The following is a 19,904-nucleotide window of genomic DNA, read 5'->3' on the forward strand; positions in this document are numbered from 1 at the left end:
GACAGAAAAAGATGCTCCAGAATCAATAAGAGCTGTCACTGGTTTATTTTCCATAATTATTTCGAGTTTATTGTCCTTCATCTGGGCCACTGTTGGAGGTTTTTCTTCCTTAGCGACCTTACCTCCGAAGAAGGGCGCTTCTTCTAGTTTTCCATTGAACGCCTAGATGGGGAGCGACTAGAACGCCTGTATGGAGAGGGTGATCTATTTCTGCGCCTATATGGGGATGGTGATCGTCTTCGTTCTTCAAATTGTGGCGACGAACTCCTAAGTTGACTACTGAGACCAGCACCTTCGTTTGAAATGATCGTCTCTCTTTGTCGTGGGTTATAGTCTTGAAATGTCTGCCTTTCACGGCAGTGTCGGTACACATGACCTGGACGACCACAGTGATAACACACTGGCCTGTTATCCTCTGTTCTCCAGATATCGGTTTTGCGACGGTTTAATTGAGGACGGCGTGGCTCATAAGTTTGCCGAGAAGGAGCAACTGGAGTTCTAGATGGCTGGCGGCGTAGTGTTTCTGAGTATGAAACAGGTATCGTTGGTTTAAAACTATTCAAATCTTTGTTTCGGTTGAAGTTTGTTTCGGTCAAGGGTGCTAAGGTCTTCACAACTTCATGTCGTATAACTTCTTCTAAACTGTCAATTGTTGGTTCAGGAGTTGGAACAGTAACAGGAAATAGTCGGGCGATTTCTTCTTGAACCACTTGGTGTATCATTGACAATAGGTCAAAATTGTCGTCGAGAGATGCAACGGAAACGGCATTTGGTAATCTTTCAAATTTCCTTCGATTAATGCGTCGCTGTTGCCACGAGTCGACATGTTGACAGCATTCGATGAAAGCTGTAGTCGTGGTTACTCCTTTTGTCAGTAGAACTTGATAAACATTTTCCGCGATGCCCTTCATAAGATGAGAAACCTTGTCTGCTTCACTCATGCTAGGGTTGATACGATGGCATAATCCCAGTACTGCTTGAATGTATGAAAGACTTGCTTCTCCTGGTAGTTGAGCTCTGGTTTTCAATTCTTCTTCTGCACGATGTACTGGTTGCAGACTATCAGAGAATGTTCCTTTCAAGCTAGTTTGAAATACTTCCCATGATGTTAAGCTGCCTTCATTATTTTCAAACCACTGTTTGGCTGTTCCACTTAGAAAAAAGTACGCATTTGCAAGACATGCTCCGTCGTCCCAGTTGTTATATTTAGCGACACGATCATATTCTTTTAACCAAGCTCCAGGATCTTGGTTGGATTCTCCAGAGAACGAAGATGGATTACGAATGTGCTGAATAATCGGAGTAGTGACAGGTGTTTCGGCCATTTTTGGATATTCTGGCTCCAATCCTCTTAAGCGGCGACTCCTTCTCAAATCACCGGCCAGAGCTGCTTCGAGTACCCGGCGCCTCCACCAAATGTCACGTAGAATAAATAGGACTTAGTCTATAAAGTACGAGAGCTTTATTCAACACCTACAAAGTAATGTGAACAAAGTAACTGGGGCCTCGGCTTGAGACACTCAGTCTTTTATAGGAATAATAACAGGAAGTGATAGGAACAGGAAATGATATGCTAGAACATTCTAGAAACTTCTAGAAGAAACATAAATAATAAATAAAAGCTTATTTTGGAGTTTTATATTTTCTTACAGTTCTGCGGATCGAACCCTGAATCTCAGTCTTTCCAGGACGACGACTCTGACCTCTCGGCCACACTGACACGTCAGTGTGGCCATAATATGAAAATAAATTTATTTTTAAGTACTGTTGGGTAATTTGTTGGTATATTTGCATTTATTATCGTTTTTTCTGACATTTAGTGTTAAAGGGGATCAATATTGGACGGAAACAAAATTTAACACAGTTATATTGAGAAACTTTCGTGACTGTTTAATTTTTTGTTATTATTTATTTACTTATTTTTGGTAAATTGCAAATTTTATCTATTTATTTATTTGGCAAGAATTTTGTTTGAAATGAAAAAGAAAAAATGCTCTCACATAATAATTTAGAATTAACTTAGGCTTGTTTTGTAAATGTACAATGCAAGGTTTATTTCCCTCATTCGCCTTCCAATGAGGTGAACCGGGATCGAATCCCAGCGCTGGCTGGCCGATACGAATTCCGCCCCCTTTTCGCACTGACCACAGAGTTCACGTAAAATATCTTCAGCTGTATTTGGATCATGGGTTAGAGTCCCCTTGCCGTCAGGCTAACCGCAGGAGGTTTTCGGAGATATTCCTCTCCATGCAACGCAAATGAGGGTTACTTCCATTAAAAATACCTCCATGAAGGCAAATTTTGTCCACTCCTTGATCCAGGAGTTCCCCTGCTCTTTTTAATTGTAGTTGTAGTGACGATTTACGTATTGATAATTATAGGGGCAGTTGTTGATTATAGTGACAAAAAGCTGCTTACAAGATTTTCAAATGACTGGTTTGTACAGATTGGACTCGTAACTTTAGTGAGCGTGCACGAGTATACACGCGACTTCAATGAAACAAAATCACTAAAAACTAAATATGAGAACAAAATGGGACAAGATGCGAAAAATATCCTCGTGAATTTAGTAAGACAAGTTGTGAAATGGTTCGTGTGAGCAAGGATAGCGCTTGACTTTGTCCGACAAGGGGGCACAAACAAATTAATTCAAAATATTTAAATTAAAACGCATTTTATACCCACATTTATCACACCATTTTTTCAGAAGTGTGTTTCTAAGAATTTAAAATCACTGATTTCGATACCGTTACGTGCAGATTCATTTTAATGTAACTCTAAATCGCATTTTTTTCTGTTACAGGTGCATTTTGTACTGCATGGTGCAATTTACAACACATTGTAAGTTTGAAAATAACTTTTGTATTACAGAAAAATTAGTGTCGCAGTCACTGCTCTTTCAAAAAATTTCCACGCTTCTCACTCTCACAACGCAAAAATTATTCGATAATAAAAATTTGAAATTTTACGTACGTCGGCAAAAAAAAAGATATCACCCTGGATAACTTTTGTTCTAATGATCGGATTTTCTCGAACGTGTCAATCATGATTATTCCTAGGCGTGACCTCAAATATGCTAATTAATTAGTGCAAACTATTAAGTTACGAAATCGGACAACAAAAAAAAAAACGCGCTTTATCTGTATAAACATATTTTTTTTTTTTTTTTTTTTTTTAAAGCATATTTGGAATCTTGACTCTTAAAATAGGGTCGGTAGACAAAATATCGAAAAAATTGGGCTGCAATAAAGACTTATATGTATGGCGAAAGCTTAAAAAAAATGCCAAATTACCTCGGCAGAGCCGCGATGGCTCTGGGGATAGAGCGTTCATCTTCTAGTGAGGTGAACCGGGTTCGAATTCCAGCGATGACTGCTCGATGCGAATTCCACATCCATCTCGCACCGACCACAGTGGTAACGAAAAATATTCTCGGTGGTTGATGGATCATGGGTTAGAGTTCCCTTGCAGTCAGGCTAACCATGGGAGGTTTTTCTCTCTATGAACCTCAAATGCGAGTTAGTTTCATCAAAAAAGTCCTCCACAAAGGCAAATTTCTCACAATACTTGATCCAGGAGTTCCCTCGTCTTCTGGATTGAGCTCAAAATTACAAGGCTTTGGAGTAGTCGTACCCCCCCCCCTCAGATTAACTTACCATTGCATAAATTACCTTGACAAAGAAGGTGACACAATTTATCAACCATATATAGAAACTGAATGAATAACAAGACAAGATGGCAAAACATTGTGCTTCACAGTTGCTAAGCAACCAAGAGGAGAATTTTGGGCAAGAAGCAGATTTTTTTCTTTTTAGAAAGAATTTCAATAAAAACAGAACTCCCATTTTATCTTCTTTTCCTTAGAACGAATTATTGCTGAAAATAAGTCTTGGAAATATTTGTTTTTTTTTAATCAACCCCCTCCCTTATTTTTTTACAGAATCATTTTCTATGTAAGCATCTTCTTGTCTTAAGTCATTATATCTTACTATGCACTTATTAAACTTCAAAATATGCCGGATTTACAAATTATAAAATATTGTGGATTGTTGTTGTTCTATTTCTTGCATTATAAGTTTACTCTGGTATAAATAAATTTTGTACCTAAAATGGTCGGTGATTATTGATTGGAAGGTGTATACTTTACTTACGTCGCTTTAGAGCTGCACAATGGGCTATTGGCGACGGCCTGGTAAACATCCCTAATGATGATCCGCTGCTTTGGTAGCCTGACAACCTGTGCGAAGTTGAACTCATTATGGTAGAACAGTTTAACGAGGACAGATACCATGCACCGTCTGTCCCTATGCAGGCAGATCAAAGTGGTCACCCTCGCTCTTACTGACTGCATCAAGTGATGCTCGACTTCGGCGCTCTACTAGGAACCGTGTCTTTATGATCGGTCTGAGGGATTTTCGATTACTGAAGTTAAGTGGCTTAACATTGCATATTATTTTGGTTTCTTTTACATCCGTTTTCTTTAGTATTGTTACAGAGATGACCTTTTGTTCTGAGAGAAGAGGCTACAATTTCAATTTTCCATCTGAGATACATTTTTTTTTTAAGAAAATAAAAATTCCTGAAAATTTTCATTATCAAAAAATATAAAGTAATTAAATAATATTGCACTTTATTTTCAAATTGGAGTCAATATACCATAATGTTTAAAAACGACCTAAAAAAAACTTCACAAACATAAAATAAAGCATTAAGATACAATGCAATAATTTTAATAATTTAAACACATTTTGATTGCCTCAAAAACTCAAATAAAGCATTATTAAAGGATGCATAATTTAAAAAAGAAGTTGAGACGCCTACCAGTTGCAATCCTCATAAAATAATTTTCAGAACTGTGGAAGGTAATTGACATAATTAAATTAAATAAAAACTTGACTTATATAAGAAAACGAACATTTTTAATCAAAAAAGTAAACAAACTTTTAATTTCTTTCACTTACATGTTAAGTGGTTTTTTTTTTTTTTTTTTTTTTAAAGCATATTTGGAATCTTGACTCTTAAAATAGGGTCGGTAGACAAAATATCGAAAAAATTGGGCTGCAATAAAGACTTATATGTATGGCGAAAGCTTAAAAAAAATGCCAAATTACCTCGGCAGAGCCGCGATGGCTCTGGGGATAGAGCGTTCATCTTCTAGTGAGGTGAACCGGGTTCGAATTCCAGCGATGACTGCTCGATGCGAATTCCACATCCATCTCGCACCGACCACAGTGGTAACGAAAAATATTCTCGGTGGTTGATGGATCATGGGTTAGAGTTCCCTTGCAGTCAGGCTAACCATGGGAGGTTTTTCTCTCTATGAACCTCAAATGCGAGTTAGTTTCATCAAAAAAGTCCTCCACAAAGGCAAATTTCTCACAATACTTGATCCAGGAGTTCCCTCGTCTTCTGGATTGAGCTCAAAATTACAAGGCTTTGGAGTAGTCGTACCCCCCCCCCCTCAGATTAACTTACCATTGCATAAATTACCTTGACAAAGAAGGTGACACAATTTATCAACCATATATAGAAACTGAATGAATAACAAGACAAGATGGCAAAACATTGTGCTTCACAGTTGCTAAGCAACCAAGAGGAGAATTTTGGGCAAGAAGCAGATTTTTTTCTTTTTAGAAAGAATTTCAATAAAAACAGAACTCCCATTTTATCTTCTTTTCCTTAGAACGAATTATTGCTGAAAATAAGTCTTGGAAATATTTGTTTTTTTTTAATCAACCCCCTCCCTTATTTTTTTACAGAATCATTTTCTATGTAAGCATCTTCTTGTCTTAAGTCATTATATCTTACTATGCACTTATTAAACTTCAAAATATGCCGGATTTACAAATTATAAAATATTGTGGATTGTTGTTGTTCTATTTCTTGCATTATAAGTTTACTCTGGTATAAATAAATTTTGTACCTAAAATGGTCGGTGATTATTGATTGGAAGGTGTATACTTTACTTACGTCGCTTTAGAGCTGCACAATGGGCTATTGGCGACGGCCTGGTAAACATCCCTAATGATGATCCGCTGCTTTGGTAGCCTGACAACCTGTGCGAAGTTGAACTCATTATGGTAGAACAGTTTAACGAGGACAGATACCATGCACCGTCTGTCCCTATGCAGGCAGATCAAAGTGGTCACCCTCGCTCTTACTGACTGCATCAAGTGATGCTCGACTTCGGCGCTCTACTAGGAACCGTGTCTTTATGATCGGTCTGAGGGATTTTCGATTACTGAAGTTAAGTGGCTTAACATTGCATATTATTTTGGTTTCTTTTACATCCGTTTTCTTTAGTATTGTTACAGAGATGACCTTTTGTTCTGAGAGAAGAGGCTACAATTTCAATTTTCCATCTGAGATACATTTTTTTTTTAAGAAAATAAAAATTCCTGAAAATTTTCATTATCAAAAAATATAAAGTAATTAAATAATATTGCACTTTATTTTCAAATTGGAGTCAATATACCATAATGTTTAAAAACGACCTAAAAAAAACTTCACAAACATAAAATAAAGCATTAAGATACAATGCAATAATTTTAATAATTTAAACACATTTTGATTGCCTCAAAAACTCAAATAAAGCATTTTTAAAGGATGCATAATTTAAAAAAGAAGTTGAGACGCCTACCAGTTGCAATCCTCATAAAATAATTTTCAGAACTGTGGAAGGTAATTGACATAATTAAATTAAATAAAAACTTGACTTATATAAGAAAACGAACATTTTTAATCAAAAAAGTAAACAAACTTTTAATTTCTTTCACTTACATGGTATAATATTATATGGAACAGTACATGAAATTTAACGGGCACAAACACTATAGGTTAAATTTCTTCTAATGAAGTCTAACATAGTACAACCAAAACAGAACACTAGTAGGCATTCAAAAAGGAATTAAGCTTCACAGCTTTTCCACTTACTAATGGGTAAAAGTTTTATTTTTTTATAAGTTAAAAATTTTTAGTAAGTGAAAGAAGTTTACAACTGTGTAAACACCATGTTAGATTTTTTTCCATTTAAGTATCATAATTCAAAGAACATTTGTAAAAGTCAATTTTGTTACACAAAATTTCTGGTGGTTGCAGTGGAAATAAGCTCTTTTTCGTATATAGGTAATATATAGCAAGATAAGAAATGAATAATAAGAACTTTCAAAATACTCTATTTTAAAATCTTTATTAATATAAAATATACAATAAATGGTACAAATAATTTGACAAATTTTATGGTAATTTATACAAAATTTTGAGAAAAGTAAAATACATATATTTAGCCAAAAAATAATTGTCTATACATGAAGTGAAAAAAATTCTGAAAATTTCAATTCCAGTCTTTAAGAGGACTTGGAAAGGGAATGAATGCAAGAGGTAAGTCAACAAACAAGTTTTCTTCAGGCACAGGTGGTGATGGAGGAGGAGTATAGAAATCAGTTAGATCTAGAAGGGGAAAAAAATTAATCTATAAAGATACTGTTTGAAAATATAAATAAAAATGTTATTTCTAGTGCATATTAAATTCCTACATTTCTTAATAATAAAATAGCCATACTTTTTCTTATCAACAAACTTGCACAAAAAAAGGTCACATTCTGTTCAGTTAGGTCACCTGTGAAAAACTTTTTATAGAATATTTAATGGCTTGTTCTGCAAATTGAACATTGATGACTTTTTAATGAAATTAAGTAACTAACATTCCAGAAAAACTAATTCCTTTTCCAAAGAAAGGGGGAGGGAAAAAAAAGATTTTCAGGGTATAAGTAAGAAAATCTGGCAAATTTTCACGATTTGCATTAGCACAAATTTAATCAAAATTTCCCACATATTTGACGTATGAGGAATTCACTAGACAGTTTGTAACGCTTTCTTCTTTTCTGGCACTAGGATTTACACCATAATCTAAATGTGAAGATTTTTTTCAGGGACTTTTCAAAGGTATAATTTTAAAAAAATTAGTACCCAAGTAAAATGTTTAAAACCTTTATTCAATAGATAATTGAAACAATTCAGTTAGTTAACAGAAAAGCATTTTTTTTTTTAAAAAAAAGCTTAAACTTATAATAATTGCACAATTTGTTTTTGATGTTTCAAGATGACAAAAAGATACGTGAAGATTTTACTTGAATTTTTGAAAAAGCACTTAAGTAGTCTGAATTTTTATGAAAAATGTATTTAAGGCTCACTTGAAATAAGTTTACTATTACACATATCAATTTATAATTAAAAAAAGCTGATTATACTAAATTTAAAATAGAGGGCATTACCTAGTAAGCACAAGAAACATTAAAATTCTTAATCAAAAACATAAAGGCTTTTTTTTTTTAAAATTTTCTGTTTTATAAAACTTTAAAATAGTATACTAATCACAAACTACTTAAATTTTAAAACAAAACCAATCTTAAAAGACAAAATCAGATACAAGAAAGTAAATAATAAAAAATACCCACCAAGTTTCATTTAATTTTACAACTTTATTTTAGGGCAAAATTTGCAAAAGATATTTAAAATTTTTACTATGAGAAAAATAAAAAAAATAGATAAAAATTTAAAATAAGAGATAATAAAAGCATTTAGTTAAATTATACCAATTTCTAATCAAGAGTAGGCAAGTTTAAATAATGAGGACATAAACTTATTTTTTTAGAACTTGGGAAGAAAACTTATCTTCGTGTAATTTGCAAAGTATTTAATACATTTCATGATGTTTTAAGACAGATTTTCAATAATTCCCCCCGCTAAGCATCAAGTATTTCAGAAAGCAATCTTAACATATGTATGAAAGGTGCATAAATGGATGCTTCAAATTTAGGAGTACAAAATCAGACTTGCACATTGAAAAATATATTTAATTTTTAAAAATGAATATGTTTGATCTAATATCCTTTACTTCTTTTAATTTAAATGTCTGTCCGCATTAATTATTAAAGTGTATGCTATTGTTGGTTAAGGTTTTCTTTTTAAAAACTGGCATACTTTAACTTAACTGTTCTCCAAACAAAACATCACCTCATTTAACATTTTCCAATTTAGTTTAATTTTCCAATGTTTTAAGATTGTGAAGTGCAAATATGCAATAATTCATGAACAGGAAGGAATACATGGCTACGTACAAATTTGAAGATTACATTATTAAAATAAGAGTAAAGGTAACATTTGATTACCTGCATAAAAGAAAGTTCATTATTTTATTTTATTTAATGTTGTTGGTGATAGCAATTTTGTTTTATATTAAAAATAAATAAATAAAAAATGGAATAAATAATAATAAAAATTCTTGAATTTACTTGTGTCTGCCCAGCCGATAAAAAGCTTTAAAATCTTTTTTAATTTTTTACTTAAAATTATTTTAAGTTATGAAGATTACAACATCATTAAAATAAAAGTAGTCATATTTCGATTAGCTGTGCCCAACTATAGCCAATTTTTTTATTTTATTGCCATTTTGTTCTATGTAATATAAATAAATTGTGAAGATTATTTGCAACCACCTAATCAAAAATGACAAAGAATTTATATCAAATTAAGAATTTTTTTTCATCTAAGCTAAAAATTACCCGCACCATCTAAAGTAAATTTTAGTATGTCTTCCTCTTCCTCAGTCTCATCATCAATTCTTCCAATATAACTGGTTCCATAGAAGAAATATAGTTCATCTCTAGTGAACCTTTCATTTTTTGGAATAATATCTTCATACTCATCTAAATATAATACAAGTTATTAATAAACAGTCAAAAGAAATACAACAAGCACAAATAAGTAAGGAAAACTAAGTGTTTATCATTCATGTTCTATTTTAATACACAATAGCTTTCTTAAATTTTTTTTTATCAATTACAAAGCTGGAATTAAATTAATTTATCTTTCACTCGACAAAAGAGTTCAGCAAACTATTTGATAATATGTTATGTTTATTATAGTAAATTTGAAAGATTAGATAAAATGTTTTCCCAGCAAGTTCTAATTTGTTTATTATAATTATGAATAATATTTTAAAGAAATTAGTTGATTGAGAAAAAGAGAGGCATTGGAAAGAATAGAGCTAAGATGAAATATCCAAGATGATACATTTTTTCCTTTAGTACGTTTGAACTAAAATTCAACAAGACAATTGAATGATACAGATACTTTCCTTATAAGATAAATAAAATCATTCCAGAAAAAGTATTAAGGAGAAAACTATAAATATGCAATGGCTTTGAACAAATTAAAGTTGTGTATAACATACCTTTTGGTTCCTCATAAATATACATATTTTCAATTTCAGGCCACTCTTCTAGATCCTCAGATTTCTTAGTATCCTAAAGAAAAAACAATTTTGTAGTAAAAAATCATAGCAATACTTTGGCAGACACCTGGCGTAACCCAAAATAAAGAAAAAATAATACTGAAATGGCATGAAGATCCTTATTTGTCTGCACGTTTTGGAGTATAAATGTTTAGGCATACAAAAAGATACTGAAAACTCTTAAAAAATACTGAATACAGTAAAAATGCTAAAAAAAAAAAAAAAAAAAAAAAAAAACATGGTTGTTTAGGAACCAGATAAAGACATATTTATGGATTTAAGTTTTATGATGTGGCTGTTTCCATCTCATAAATATATCAACCTACTCTTCGCTAATTCTCCAATTTCTTTGAATCCATAAAAGAAAAAAAAAGTTACAGAAGAAAATTTATTATAAAAATTCTTTGAGGACCATACAAGGAAAATGACGATATGCTTGTTTTGAGTATATTTTACAAAAACATAGATACATATTTTTTTTAGGATAAAAAATCAGCATCTCAGTGTTAATGATTGTTGAATAAAATAATAAATTTTTACACATTTAAATTAGTTTATGTGATTAGGTTTGTCATTGATTATAGTATCAGAAATTGGAATGAATAAAACAAAAATATGAATGTAGTCGTTAAGTAGCTGAATAGTAGCCAGCCCTGAGTTGCAAAGGAAAAAATAGTTTCTGTTTAGTTAATAAGTTAAGCCTTTTTAAATTTGACACCTACCTAATATTAAATTAAACATAAATGAATATTAAAATAAATGGAAAAGCAACTAACCTTTAACACATTTTCATGATTCTTTACGTCAATTTCTGGACAACTTTTCATAGCACGAGAAGACATTTTTTTACTTTTTTCTACAGAATCAGGATTTGACTTTATTTCACGGTTAATATTTGTTGATATCTTCAGACCAACATTTTTATAATTATCAGCCGAGTCTAATAAGAAAAATTTTTAAATTTTCAAAAGCCGATACATGTTGTATTATTAAAATTAGATTAATAAAATAAATAGTAATATATAAATATTATATATAAATATTATATATAAATAAATAGGTAATGTAAGAAATAAATAGGAATTGAAATTATTTAAGTATCAAATCTCATTATTCATAAACAAGCAACATCTAAAAATATAAAGTGCATAATCATTTATTATCTTTTTCAAATAAATGATATAACATTAAAACTAATAAATATGCACTAACAAATGTGTTAGATATTAGCTTTCAACATTGAAATGTATTCTTTTATAGCTGAACATTCAAGACCTAATGTAATTAATATTTTCAAAGACTCCAGTTACATAAAAATGTGTTTTAATTTTATAAGTGTATTTTATTAAATATCCCTCATCCATAACTATAAATTTAATATGGTCTTAAAGCCAGGGGTCTGTCTAGGTTTTTCTTAAAAGTACCTATTTTGTGAAAATTTTGACATAATTTGTGAAAAATTAAGTCAACACTAAAACATGGTAAAAATATAGATTTATCGTTTCTTAAGGGAGACAAAAATAAAATTTTAAGAAAAAGTATTTTGTGAAAATACTGTTTTTCCTAAAGTTGAATTTGTGAAACTACCGTTTTACCTAAAATTGAATTTGTGAAGGTACCGCTAAACGGTAGTAAATTCGGCCTGGACAGACCCCTGAAAGCATTATCTAAGCAAATCTAAATCTTTTAAAGCCCATCAGGAAACTACACGAATTTTCAAACTAAAAAGCATAATATAGGCAGGAAAATTGTCTTTGCTATTCAGTAAATAACAAATATAAATATGACAAAAAAAATTGTTTTATATACAAGTACATCAATGGCAAGACATGTATGCACCTATGCTGTGTAGAAAAAGACACAGTAACATCAGATAATACATAATTCAGCAAGTACCAGGATTTATTACCAAATAAAAGATCTTTATCAGTTTTTAAAAAATAGGAATTAAGGATTTAAACTCAAAATGTTGTCTTGAGAAATATTTAAGAAAAAAAAAATATTAATGTAGGGTAAGATTCCTTATGCAAGATTTGAAACTGCATATGCTCACACTTTTTTTAGATCCTACGTATCTTTGCGTTTTGTTAGTTTAGTTTTACAAAGTTACAGGCACACTCACAGAGCATGTTACAGCATTTTTTTTATTAGTTTCAGTTTAAAAGTTTGGTTGTTTAATTTTTCTAGGTCCATAAGAAAATAAATATTTTTTGTTATTTAAAATTACAGAATATATTTATTTTAATAATATTATTTAGTTGGAAAAAGTTTAACTTTCATATTATTCACATCGAATGGAAATATTCTTTTATTTTATTTTGTGGTCTTAGTTAAGATGAAATTTTATTACATTATACTTAATTTATGGGTCTGTAAAATATCTTATTCTCATTCACGTAAGTTCGATATTTTTTCGCAGACACAAGAGCATTTTACCAGAATTAATGCTTGCACATATCTAATTACTTCAAACCTTACGTATAACCCCTAAAGTGAAAAATCTCCTAAATGAAATTTATTGACTCTTTACATACTCAGTTTTCTATCTTTGGCCACGGAAGTCAAATCATTCTCCTTGGAATCTCTGAATATCTGATGTGCCGACAGCATTTTAAATAAAATCTGTTGAAAACAAATTTAATTAGTATAATAAGATTTTTTTCTAATATTGTTAATAAAAAAATATATTCTTCATGAATGGAGTTATAAAATATATTTGTAAGTGATTTGATTGTTGGGCACTAATCACATTTTCCTTCGAATTGCAAATATAATCTAAGGAACTGTTACTATATTACCTCATTAAGACGAAATATTAGGGTAGCGAAAAAACAACTGAAACTTATAAACAGTAAAAACAGGGTTGGCAGGTTTTTGACATGTGACAGTTTTTGACAGTTTAAACCTTGGTTTAAACTGTCACGTCAAAAACCTCACTGTCAAAAATGTCGAAAATGTCAAAAACCTATATTCATATGTGAAATTTAATTAATACATAAAATTTATATATTTTTTAAAGGATAGTGTTTCTAAATATGTTCTAGAAAAAATAAATTTAAAATTTTGAAGAAACACTTATATTTTGAATAGTAACCAAAATCTTGTACTTTTGAAAACTCACATCTTTTGTAATATTATGTATTCATTTTCATGTGTTATTGAAAATCTGCAGTGATATTATTAAGAAATTTATTTATAACCAAATTTAGTGTATAGTATAGATTATACTAAAAATTAGACATTTTTAAAGATAAACATTAGCAGTTTTGTACATTAGACATCTTCTTTTAGCGAAAAATCTTTTTAATATTCTTTTAAATCTTCTTAATAATCTTTTTAACATAAGACAATACAAATTTAAGTGCTTTCTGTTAAATACACAGAGTAGTTGGTGTCGATTTACAGTATATTCAGCCTATTCATTTACTATGCTGAAAATTTAGTTTATCCAAATACTTGTGAATTTCATTTTGCTGAATACAATATAGTTTTGTTGAATATCTAAATATTCAGCTGTTGAATAATTACTTCTTGCTTTCAAGATATGCATCATTTGTATTCTTAATACAAGTGGAGAAAAAAAAATTTAGAGATAAAAATTGTTTTAAAATGATAAATGTAATAATTATAAATAAATATAATAAACAATATGAATTATATTTATCATTATTCATAAATATAACTACTTTTAAATTCAAATTAACATACTGGATAATAAAGATATTCGGTATAACATTAAAAATTTTTTTTTATACACTTGTATCTTGCATCAAGTTTGTATTTATACAACATAACATGTAAGTTCCTTATATGTCAAAAATGCATAGTAATAAACTTTTAATTTTCTTAAGTATCAAAAAGAAAAAAAAAATTTTTAAATATAAATATTTAAACAATTTTTGTGCAAAATTTTTCAGCACATACACTTGAATATAAATTTCTGAGATTTTAAATCTGTTATTTTACCTTAATTTTAATTAAAAAATATTTGAAAACCTGCTGATTACCTATAGTATAATTAAATTTCAATATAATGCATGGCAACTGTTGGTAGTTTTGAAGTTTATATATTTTTTTGGCAAACTTCAGTTTTTGACATTTTTGACGGTTTAAACCAGTATTATACCCTTGTCATGTCAAAAACCACTTTTTGACATCAAAAACCCAACCCTGAGTAAAAAGCATACTGGCACACTCACATTAAAAATAAAAAGCATTTTAAATGCTTTGAATCCACTTTTCCGTAAACTATTCAGCACTTTAATTCCTTTGAAATTCTTTTTTTATTTTCGTGAAGATGCGTTTTTTTTCTTCCTAAGTTTGTTGAAATACTGATTTTCTTATTTTGTGAAGATACAGAATTTTTTTTTTTTTAAATTTTGTGAAGATACCGTTTTGTAAAATTTTTTTTGTGAAGGTACCGAAAAAGGGTACCAAAATCGACCTGGATTAAGCCCTGATTTAGGGTGATTTTAAATACAAATCACTAAAGCAAAGGTATCAAAGAATAATTGATATCTGTAGAAAGTTATATGCAATAAATTTTGTAAGATTGCTAATAATATTTCCCACTTTGCTGCAATCTTTAATATTTTAAAAAATCTTATCACTAACAAATGTAAAATCCTTAGATTAGTTCAGAGCACTTTAACTAAAAATTTCACTAAAAACTTCACCATCAGCAGTAAAAGAAAATTCTCTTTCCCAAGAGTAATCACCATGGTCAGTGCCACAGCACACGCTGTTGTTAAATATCCAAGATCACTAAAATGTTCAGTTGTTAACAAAAAATTGCAGATAGATGTGAATAAAAAGCATTTTCTTTTTCCCACTTAAATTCCAGGTAGAAACCCATTATCCTCATTATATTGTTTAGGATAGGTGATAAACAAGCTTTGGGGAAGAGTCCCAGCAAAGGTCACAATGAGGAATTAATTTTCATAAGGTGCAGCATTTATTAGTCTTAAAAGGGAGAGGCTTGTTTTTGTGTTCCTTTTAAACAATTCAAATATTATTGTTTTCAAAGATAAATTGATTGGAAAACTTTTCCTTCATCTAAAAAAACATGCATTTATCTTAATGCTGTTTTTCGAAGCTCTGTCGCCAAGGGAAATAAAAAAGACATAGTTTAAGTGCCTTACATATAAAGCAGTGCAATGATTTTAAACTGTATAATCTTGCCCTGAAGAATTTTCTCGGTTTTAAAACTTATCGCCAATTTGTTAACCTTTTACCACCTAGATTAAAATTACTGCCTTGCTCTCAATTTTTGCAAATTTTCATGAACTTAGGTAATGCAGCATTGGAGTAAATATTAAAAAATTAGACCATATTTGCATTTTCATAAAATTGTGGCTTTTGTCCATGTTGGTGTTTTACGCTATTTTCAAAATAAGCGTAGACAGGGCTGGCTATAGATAGGTAACAGTCATGAGTAACAATTGCAAACTTATAACAGTTTTTTTATTATGGAACACAGTGAGTTAACAGCTTTTATGTTGTAAAACTGCATACAGAAAAGCATAAGACATAAAAGAGAAAAAACTGAGAAATAAAAACAAATTAAAAACATGCATTTGAAACATGTTTAAGATTTTTGCACAGTTAATTTATTGACTAATTTAATTTAATTGCTGCTCACAGGACTTTTGTACTTGCAAAGATGTAGCAGTTTAACTGGGAGTATTTAAAACTTGCACTTGTTATGATGTTATTTATTTTTTTGGCTCAATTTTCGCCACATGTACCAATGCAGAAATTTTTCTTATAAGAATAAATATAACTAACCTGCAATATAAAAAAAAAATCTGGCAACAACTTGACAGAGCTATGTTAGAAACTGAAAAAAAAAAAAAAAAAATACAGAAGCGATTAGTTAAAAAAAATAATATAATCCTAACTCCAAAAGGGCCATTCTCCTGTTATGCACGGGACATTTGCAGGCCTTTGAAGTTTATAAAAATAGTAAAATAATGGGGTAATTAATTTTTTTTTTACAATTCAATTCAAAACAAGTCTGTTTCTTAAAGACTGCATAGAAAACAAATAAAAAATTAAAGTTTAAATACTTGAAAAGGGATTTAATATAGTCGTTATGCACGGGACTCAGAAAAAAGATTAATTTCTACCCTGACTTCTATTTTTCATAAACTCTGTGAATTTAAAACTTGTATATTGTCATTATATTTTTTTCTTAGCTGATAAATATTACTTCTATTAAATTATGCTGGATGTTTTCCAAATACATTACTTGATAAAATTCTAAATTTATTTTATTTGTGTTATGCACGGGACATACCTAATGTTATGCACGGGACATGTCTGCAATTTATTACACACGGAAGCATACACTTGATTTAATTATGTATATTTTGAAGTGGCAACACTAATTCATACTTTGAATTTAGTTTGGTGATCTGAATTAAAAGCTTTATAAATCATTATAAAGGATAATTACAACTGTATCGCCAAAGAAAGAAAACAGAGATTAGGAATAATACACCATCAAGAAGCCAAATTGAAAATGCCTACAAGATTTATCAAGCTGTCGGAAAAGCAATGAGAAAATCATTAAAATCTTTACCTAAATCTCCAACCAAAAAAAAAAAAACAGTAGTTTCTGTAATTGCAACAAATTTTGGCTTAAACATGCAAGCCAGTCAGAAAAATACTATTAGTGATGAAGAGTCACCTAATTTAGTACGATAAATTTTTTTCCGTCCAGATATTTTTTTTACAGTACCAGGAATGAAAGATGAAGTTACAGTTTGGAAGAATGGTGAGAAAATTAAATTAAGAAAATATTATTTGGTGACATATCTGAATGAAGCATCAGAGTTTTCAAGGTTTAAAAAAGAAAGGATTAATCAACGGTTTAAACTGTCCTGTCCAAAACTCTATGGATCAAATTATACTATTAAAATTTTAAAAAAATAATGTGAAAAATAAAAGGTTAATTTTTGAACAAGGAACAAAATGAAGACAAGTTTTTGTTTTGTTAAAAAAATTATTATTACTTTAAATATTGCATTATTTATCCTTATGCAAAAACATAATTTATCAATACTAAAAGCATATTTAAAGGATAAAGTACTCACTTTTGTTATTCAATGAATTGTGCAGCTTCAAAAGTTATTGATCTTTTCCTATTATATTATTTTCCTTTAATAAGTTAAAGTAAATTGTATAAAAAATATAAAATATTTATTAATGTATGTAATTATTATGTGTTTAATAGTTTCACATATAGAATTTTTATCTTTTACCAATGTTTAAGGTTTTGGACACTTTAAAACAGTTTTAGGCAGCTAAGATAGTTCCAATTGTGCAGTCTGCAGAAGATTTTGCAAATGTTGTAAAAAAAGCTATGCCACCTATTACAGTGATGCTATTTTTAGATAAAGATATAAACAGAGATAATAATATGTGGGCCAACGCAAGAGTAATATCAGGAATTTCTAAAATGCATGGAATTACATATTCGCCTTCTGGTTTAAAATTTCATAAAAATGCTGTAGCACCAATAAAAAGAAATCTTAATACCAGGGCAATTAACACCACAAAAAGTATTGGAGGAAATTGGGTTGTTGTGAAATATGATAATAGTTTATATGCTGGAGAAGTTACGCAAGTGCTGGGAAACGATATTGAAGTTTCTGCCATGGTAAAGCCTGGAAAATATTGGAAATGGCCTAAACGAGAAGATAAAGTGTTTTACAACATGAGGAAGTTGTTAAAGTTACTCAGCCACCTACAGTTATAAATGCTCTTGGAGTTTTTGATTTTCCCGATTTTTAGAGAAATCTAAGTTATGCACGGGACATGAAAACAAGTGCTAATTTTTTATTTAATATTAAACTTAGAGGAACTTCCTTTGTAATATAAGTCAGTACTAAGAGAAAGAAAGTAAAATTGAAGCAGTTTCTGTTTTGCCCTAAAAATAAATGAGAAAAATAAAAATTATCATGTTTTTGTGTTATGCACGGGACAACCAATTTTTGCTCTAATAAATTTTTATTTTTTACATAATTTTAATATAATTTTTAAATTTATAATTTATTTTTTAAAAAAGCATTATATAGATATATGGAAAAAAGGAAGAAAATTGAAATGCTATAATATTTTTTCAGCTAAGGAAATAAATGTAAATTGTTGATTATAACAGGAAAACTTAAAAAGTACAATGCTAAATTTTAAGAATTGATTCCATAATAAAAATTTAAATATAACTATTATTGTATCTCATTTTTTGAGATTTAACCTATGTACTTTATTATTGAATAAATTAAAAATATGTACAAGTAAGATAAAAATTGAGGTTTAGAGTGTTTACAGTGGAGAATGGCCCAAAAGGCAAATATTTAAAATTGAAAAAAAAAAAAAAAAAATTACAAGTAAAAAAACACCTTGGGTGATTTGATGAGTGTGGTTGTCAGGAAATATCAATGGTTATCAGCATTAACACGAAATACTTTGGTAGCAAAATTTACAAGGGAAACCTCAATTTAATTAACTGTTTGTTTTATCAGGGATGAGAGTAGTCAGAAAGCAAAAAAGAGGAAATCCAAGAACAAATATATATATATATCGAAAAAATTTGACAAAAAAAAGTGCGATTTTTAAACTTATAAAACATGTGATTGTAAATCCCGATGAATAATTTCAAAATTGTATGAATACATAAATATGAATCACATGCATGATTTTAAATTGAGAGAATTTCCTAAAGTTTATGTTGGGTTAGGTTCACTCAGCAAAAGCAGAATTTCCTAAAAACGTACATACTTACAGAACTATAAATTTCACTATGTTAACAAGATATGAGGTTAATGAATAGAAGAAAAAGAAATGAAATATGAAATTCCTCTATAAAATTTATTTTTAAAAGTTTTTCATATGTTCAAATTTCACCTCCCGTAAGATAGATTGCCATTTCTATTTTCAGAAACTTTTCTCTTCATCTTTAAAATTCTATAATCTTATAAAACAAAGTTAATTGGAACGGACTTTTATTGTTAAATTAGAATAAAGATTCTAAGTTTAATTTTCTTAAAAGAATTTAGTTTCAAAATTTAAATCTTAATTTGCTACAATTCGAAACTAGCTGTAACCACACCAGTGAAATATTTACGTCATGTGATAATGGCTGCGTTCCAATATTCGCACCGGTGACACTGGTTACACGAAAGCAAACTAGTCACGTGACCTCAGTTCGCACCGTAATTTAGGAACGATCGGTGCAGTTAGGTCCAGTTCTGGTTGCCATTAGCAACCAGAAGCAGACGCTCTCCTCTTTCGGAATCTTTGAGAAAAATATATTAGTGATAACAAATTTATTTTTTGTTCTATTATATTTATTTCTTGACCATTCTATTTTTGAATTACTTGTTAAAGAATATATATTTCTAGACTTTTAAAGCTGTTTCATATAATAAAGCAAAATATCATGATTAGTTTCAGTTTATCTTATTTATTTTTTAAGTTTAGTTGATAGAAAGTAAAACTTCAGTTTCTTATTGCATATTTTTCCTATTTAAATGTTTATTTTAAAATGCATCCATCATTTCAGTAAGTTTTATATTTAAATATTTAACAAAATTAAAGAGAAAAA

At 29.7% G+C, this 19,904-nt stretch overlaps 1 protein-coding gene across 3 annotated transcripts; it reads right to left on the minus strand.

The window, feature by feature from the left end:
• Positions 1 to 7,170: 7,170 nt before the first annotated feature.
• On the minus strand, positions 7,171 to 19,405 carry LOC107442644 (uncharacterized). 3 transcript variants are annotated; one of them, XM_087157557.1, is made up of 6 exons: positions 19,083 to 19,405; positions 12,829 to 12,916; positions 11,071 to 11,234; positions 10,235 to 10,307; positions 9,570 to 9,707; positions 7,171 to 7,449 (listed from the first exon to the last, which is right to left on the minus strand). In XM_087157557.1, exons 2-6 carry the CDS (start codon positions 12,902 to 12,904, stop codon positions 7,334 to 7,336), a joined length of 567 nt encoding a protein of 188 aa, XP_087013683.1. In that variant the 5' UTR covers positions 12,905 to 12,916; positions 19,083 to 19,405; the 3' UTR covers positions 7,171 to 7,333. The 3 variants fall into 3 exon arrangements, with proteins under 3 accessions (XP_087013683.1, XP_087013685.1, XP_087013684.1); XM_087157559.1 differs by having other exon boundaries at positions 18,700 to 19,214; XM_087157558.1 differs by having other exon boundaries at positions 19,079 to 19,195.
• Positions 19,406 to 19,904: the final 499 nt, after the last annotated feature.

This window comes from Parasteatoda tepidariorum, chromosome 2 (genome assembly GCF_982258835.1).
Source record: "Parasteatoda tepidariorum strain Cologne lab strain chromosome 2, Ptep-v5.0, whole genome shotgun sequence".
Classification (NCBI taxonomy): Eukaryota; Metazoa; Arthropoda; class Arachnida; order Araneae; family Theridiidae; genus Parasteatoda; species Parasteatoda tepidariorum.

Coding starts and splice junctions, on each gene's coding strand:
- LOC107442644 (XM_087157557.1), bottom strand. CDS start 12,904: ATGCTGTCGGCACATCAGATATTCAGAGATTCCAAGGAGAATGATTTG. Junction 11,235..12,828: donor GGCCAAAGATAGAAAACTGA/GTATGTAAAGAG, acceptor TTTTCTTATTAG/ACTCGGCTGATAATTATAAA. Junction 7,450..9,569: donor ACTAAAATTTACTTTAGATG/GTGCGGGTAATT, acceptor TTCCCCTTCTAG/ATCTAACTGATTTCTATACT.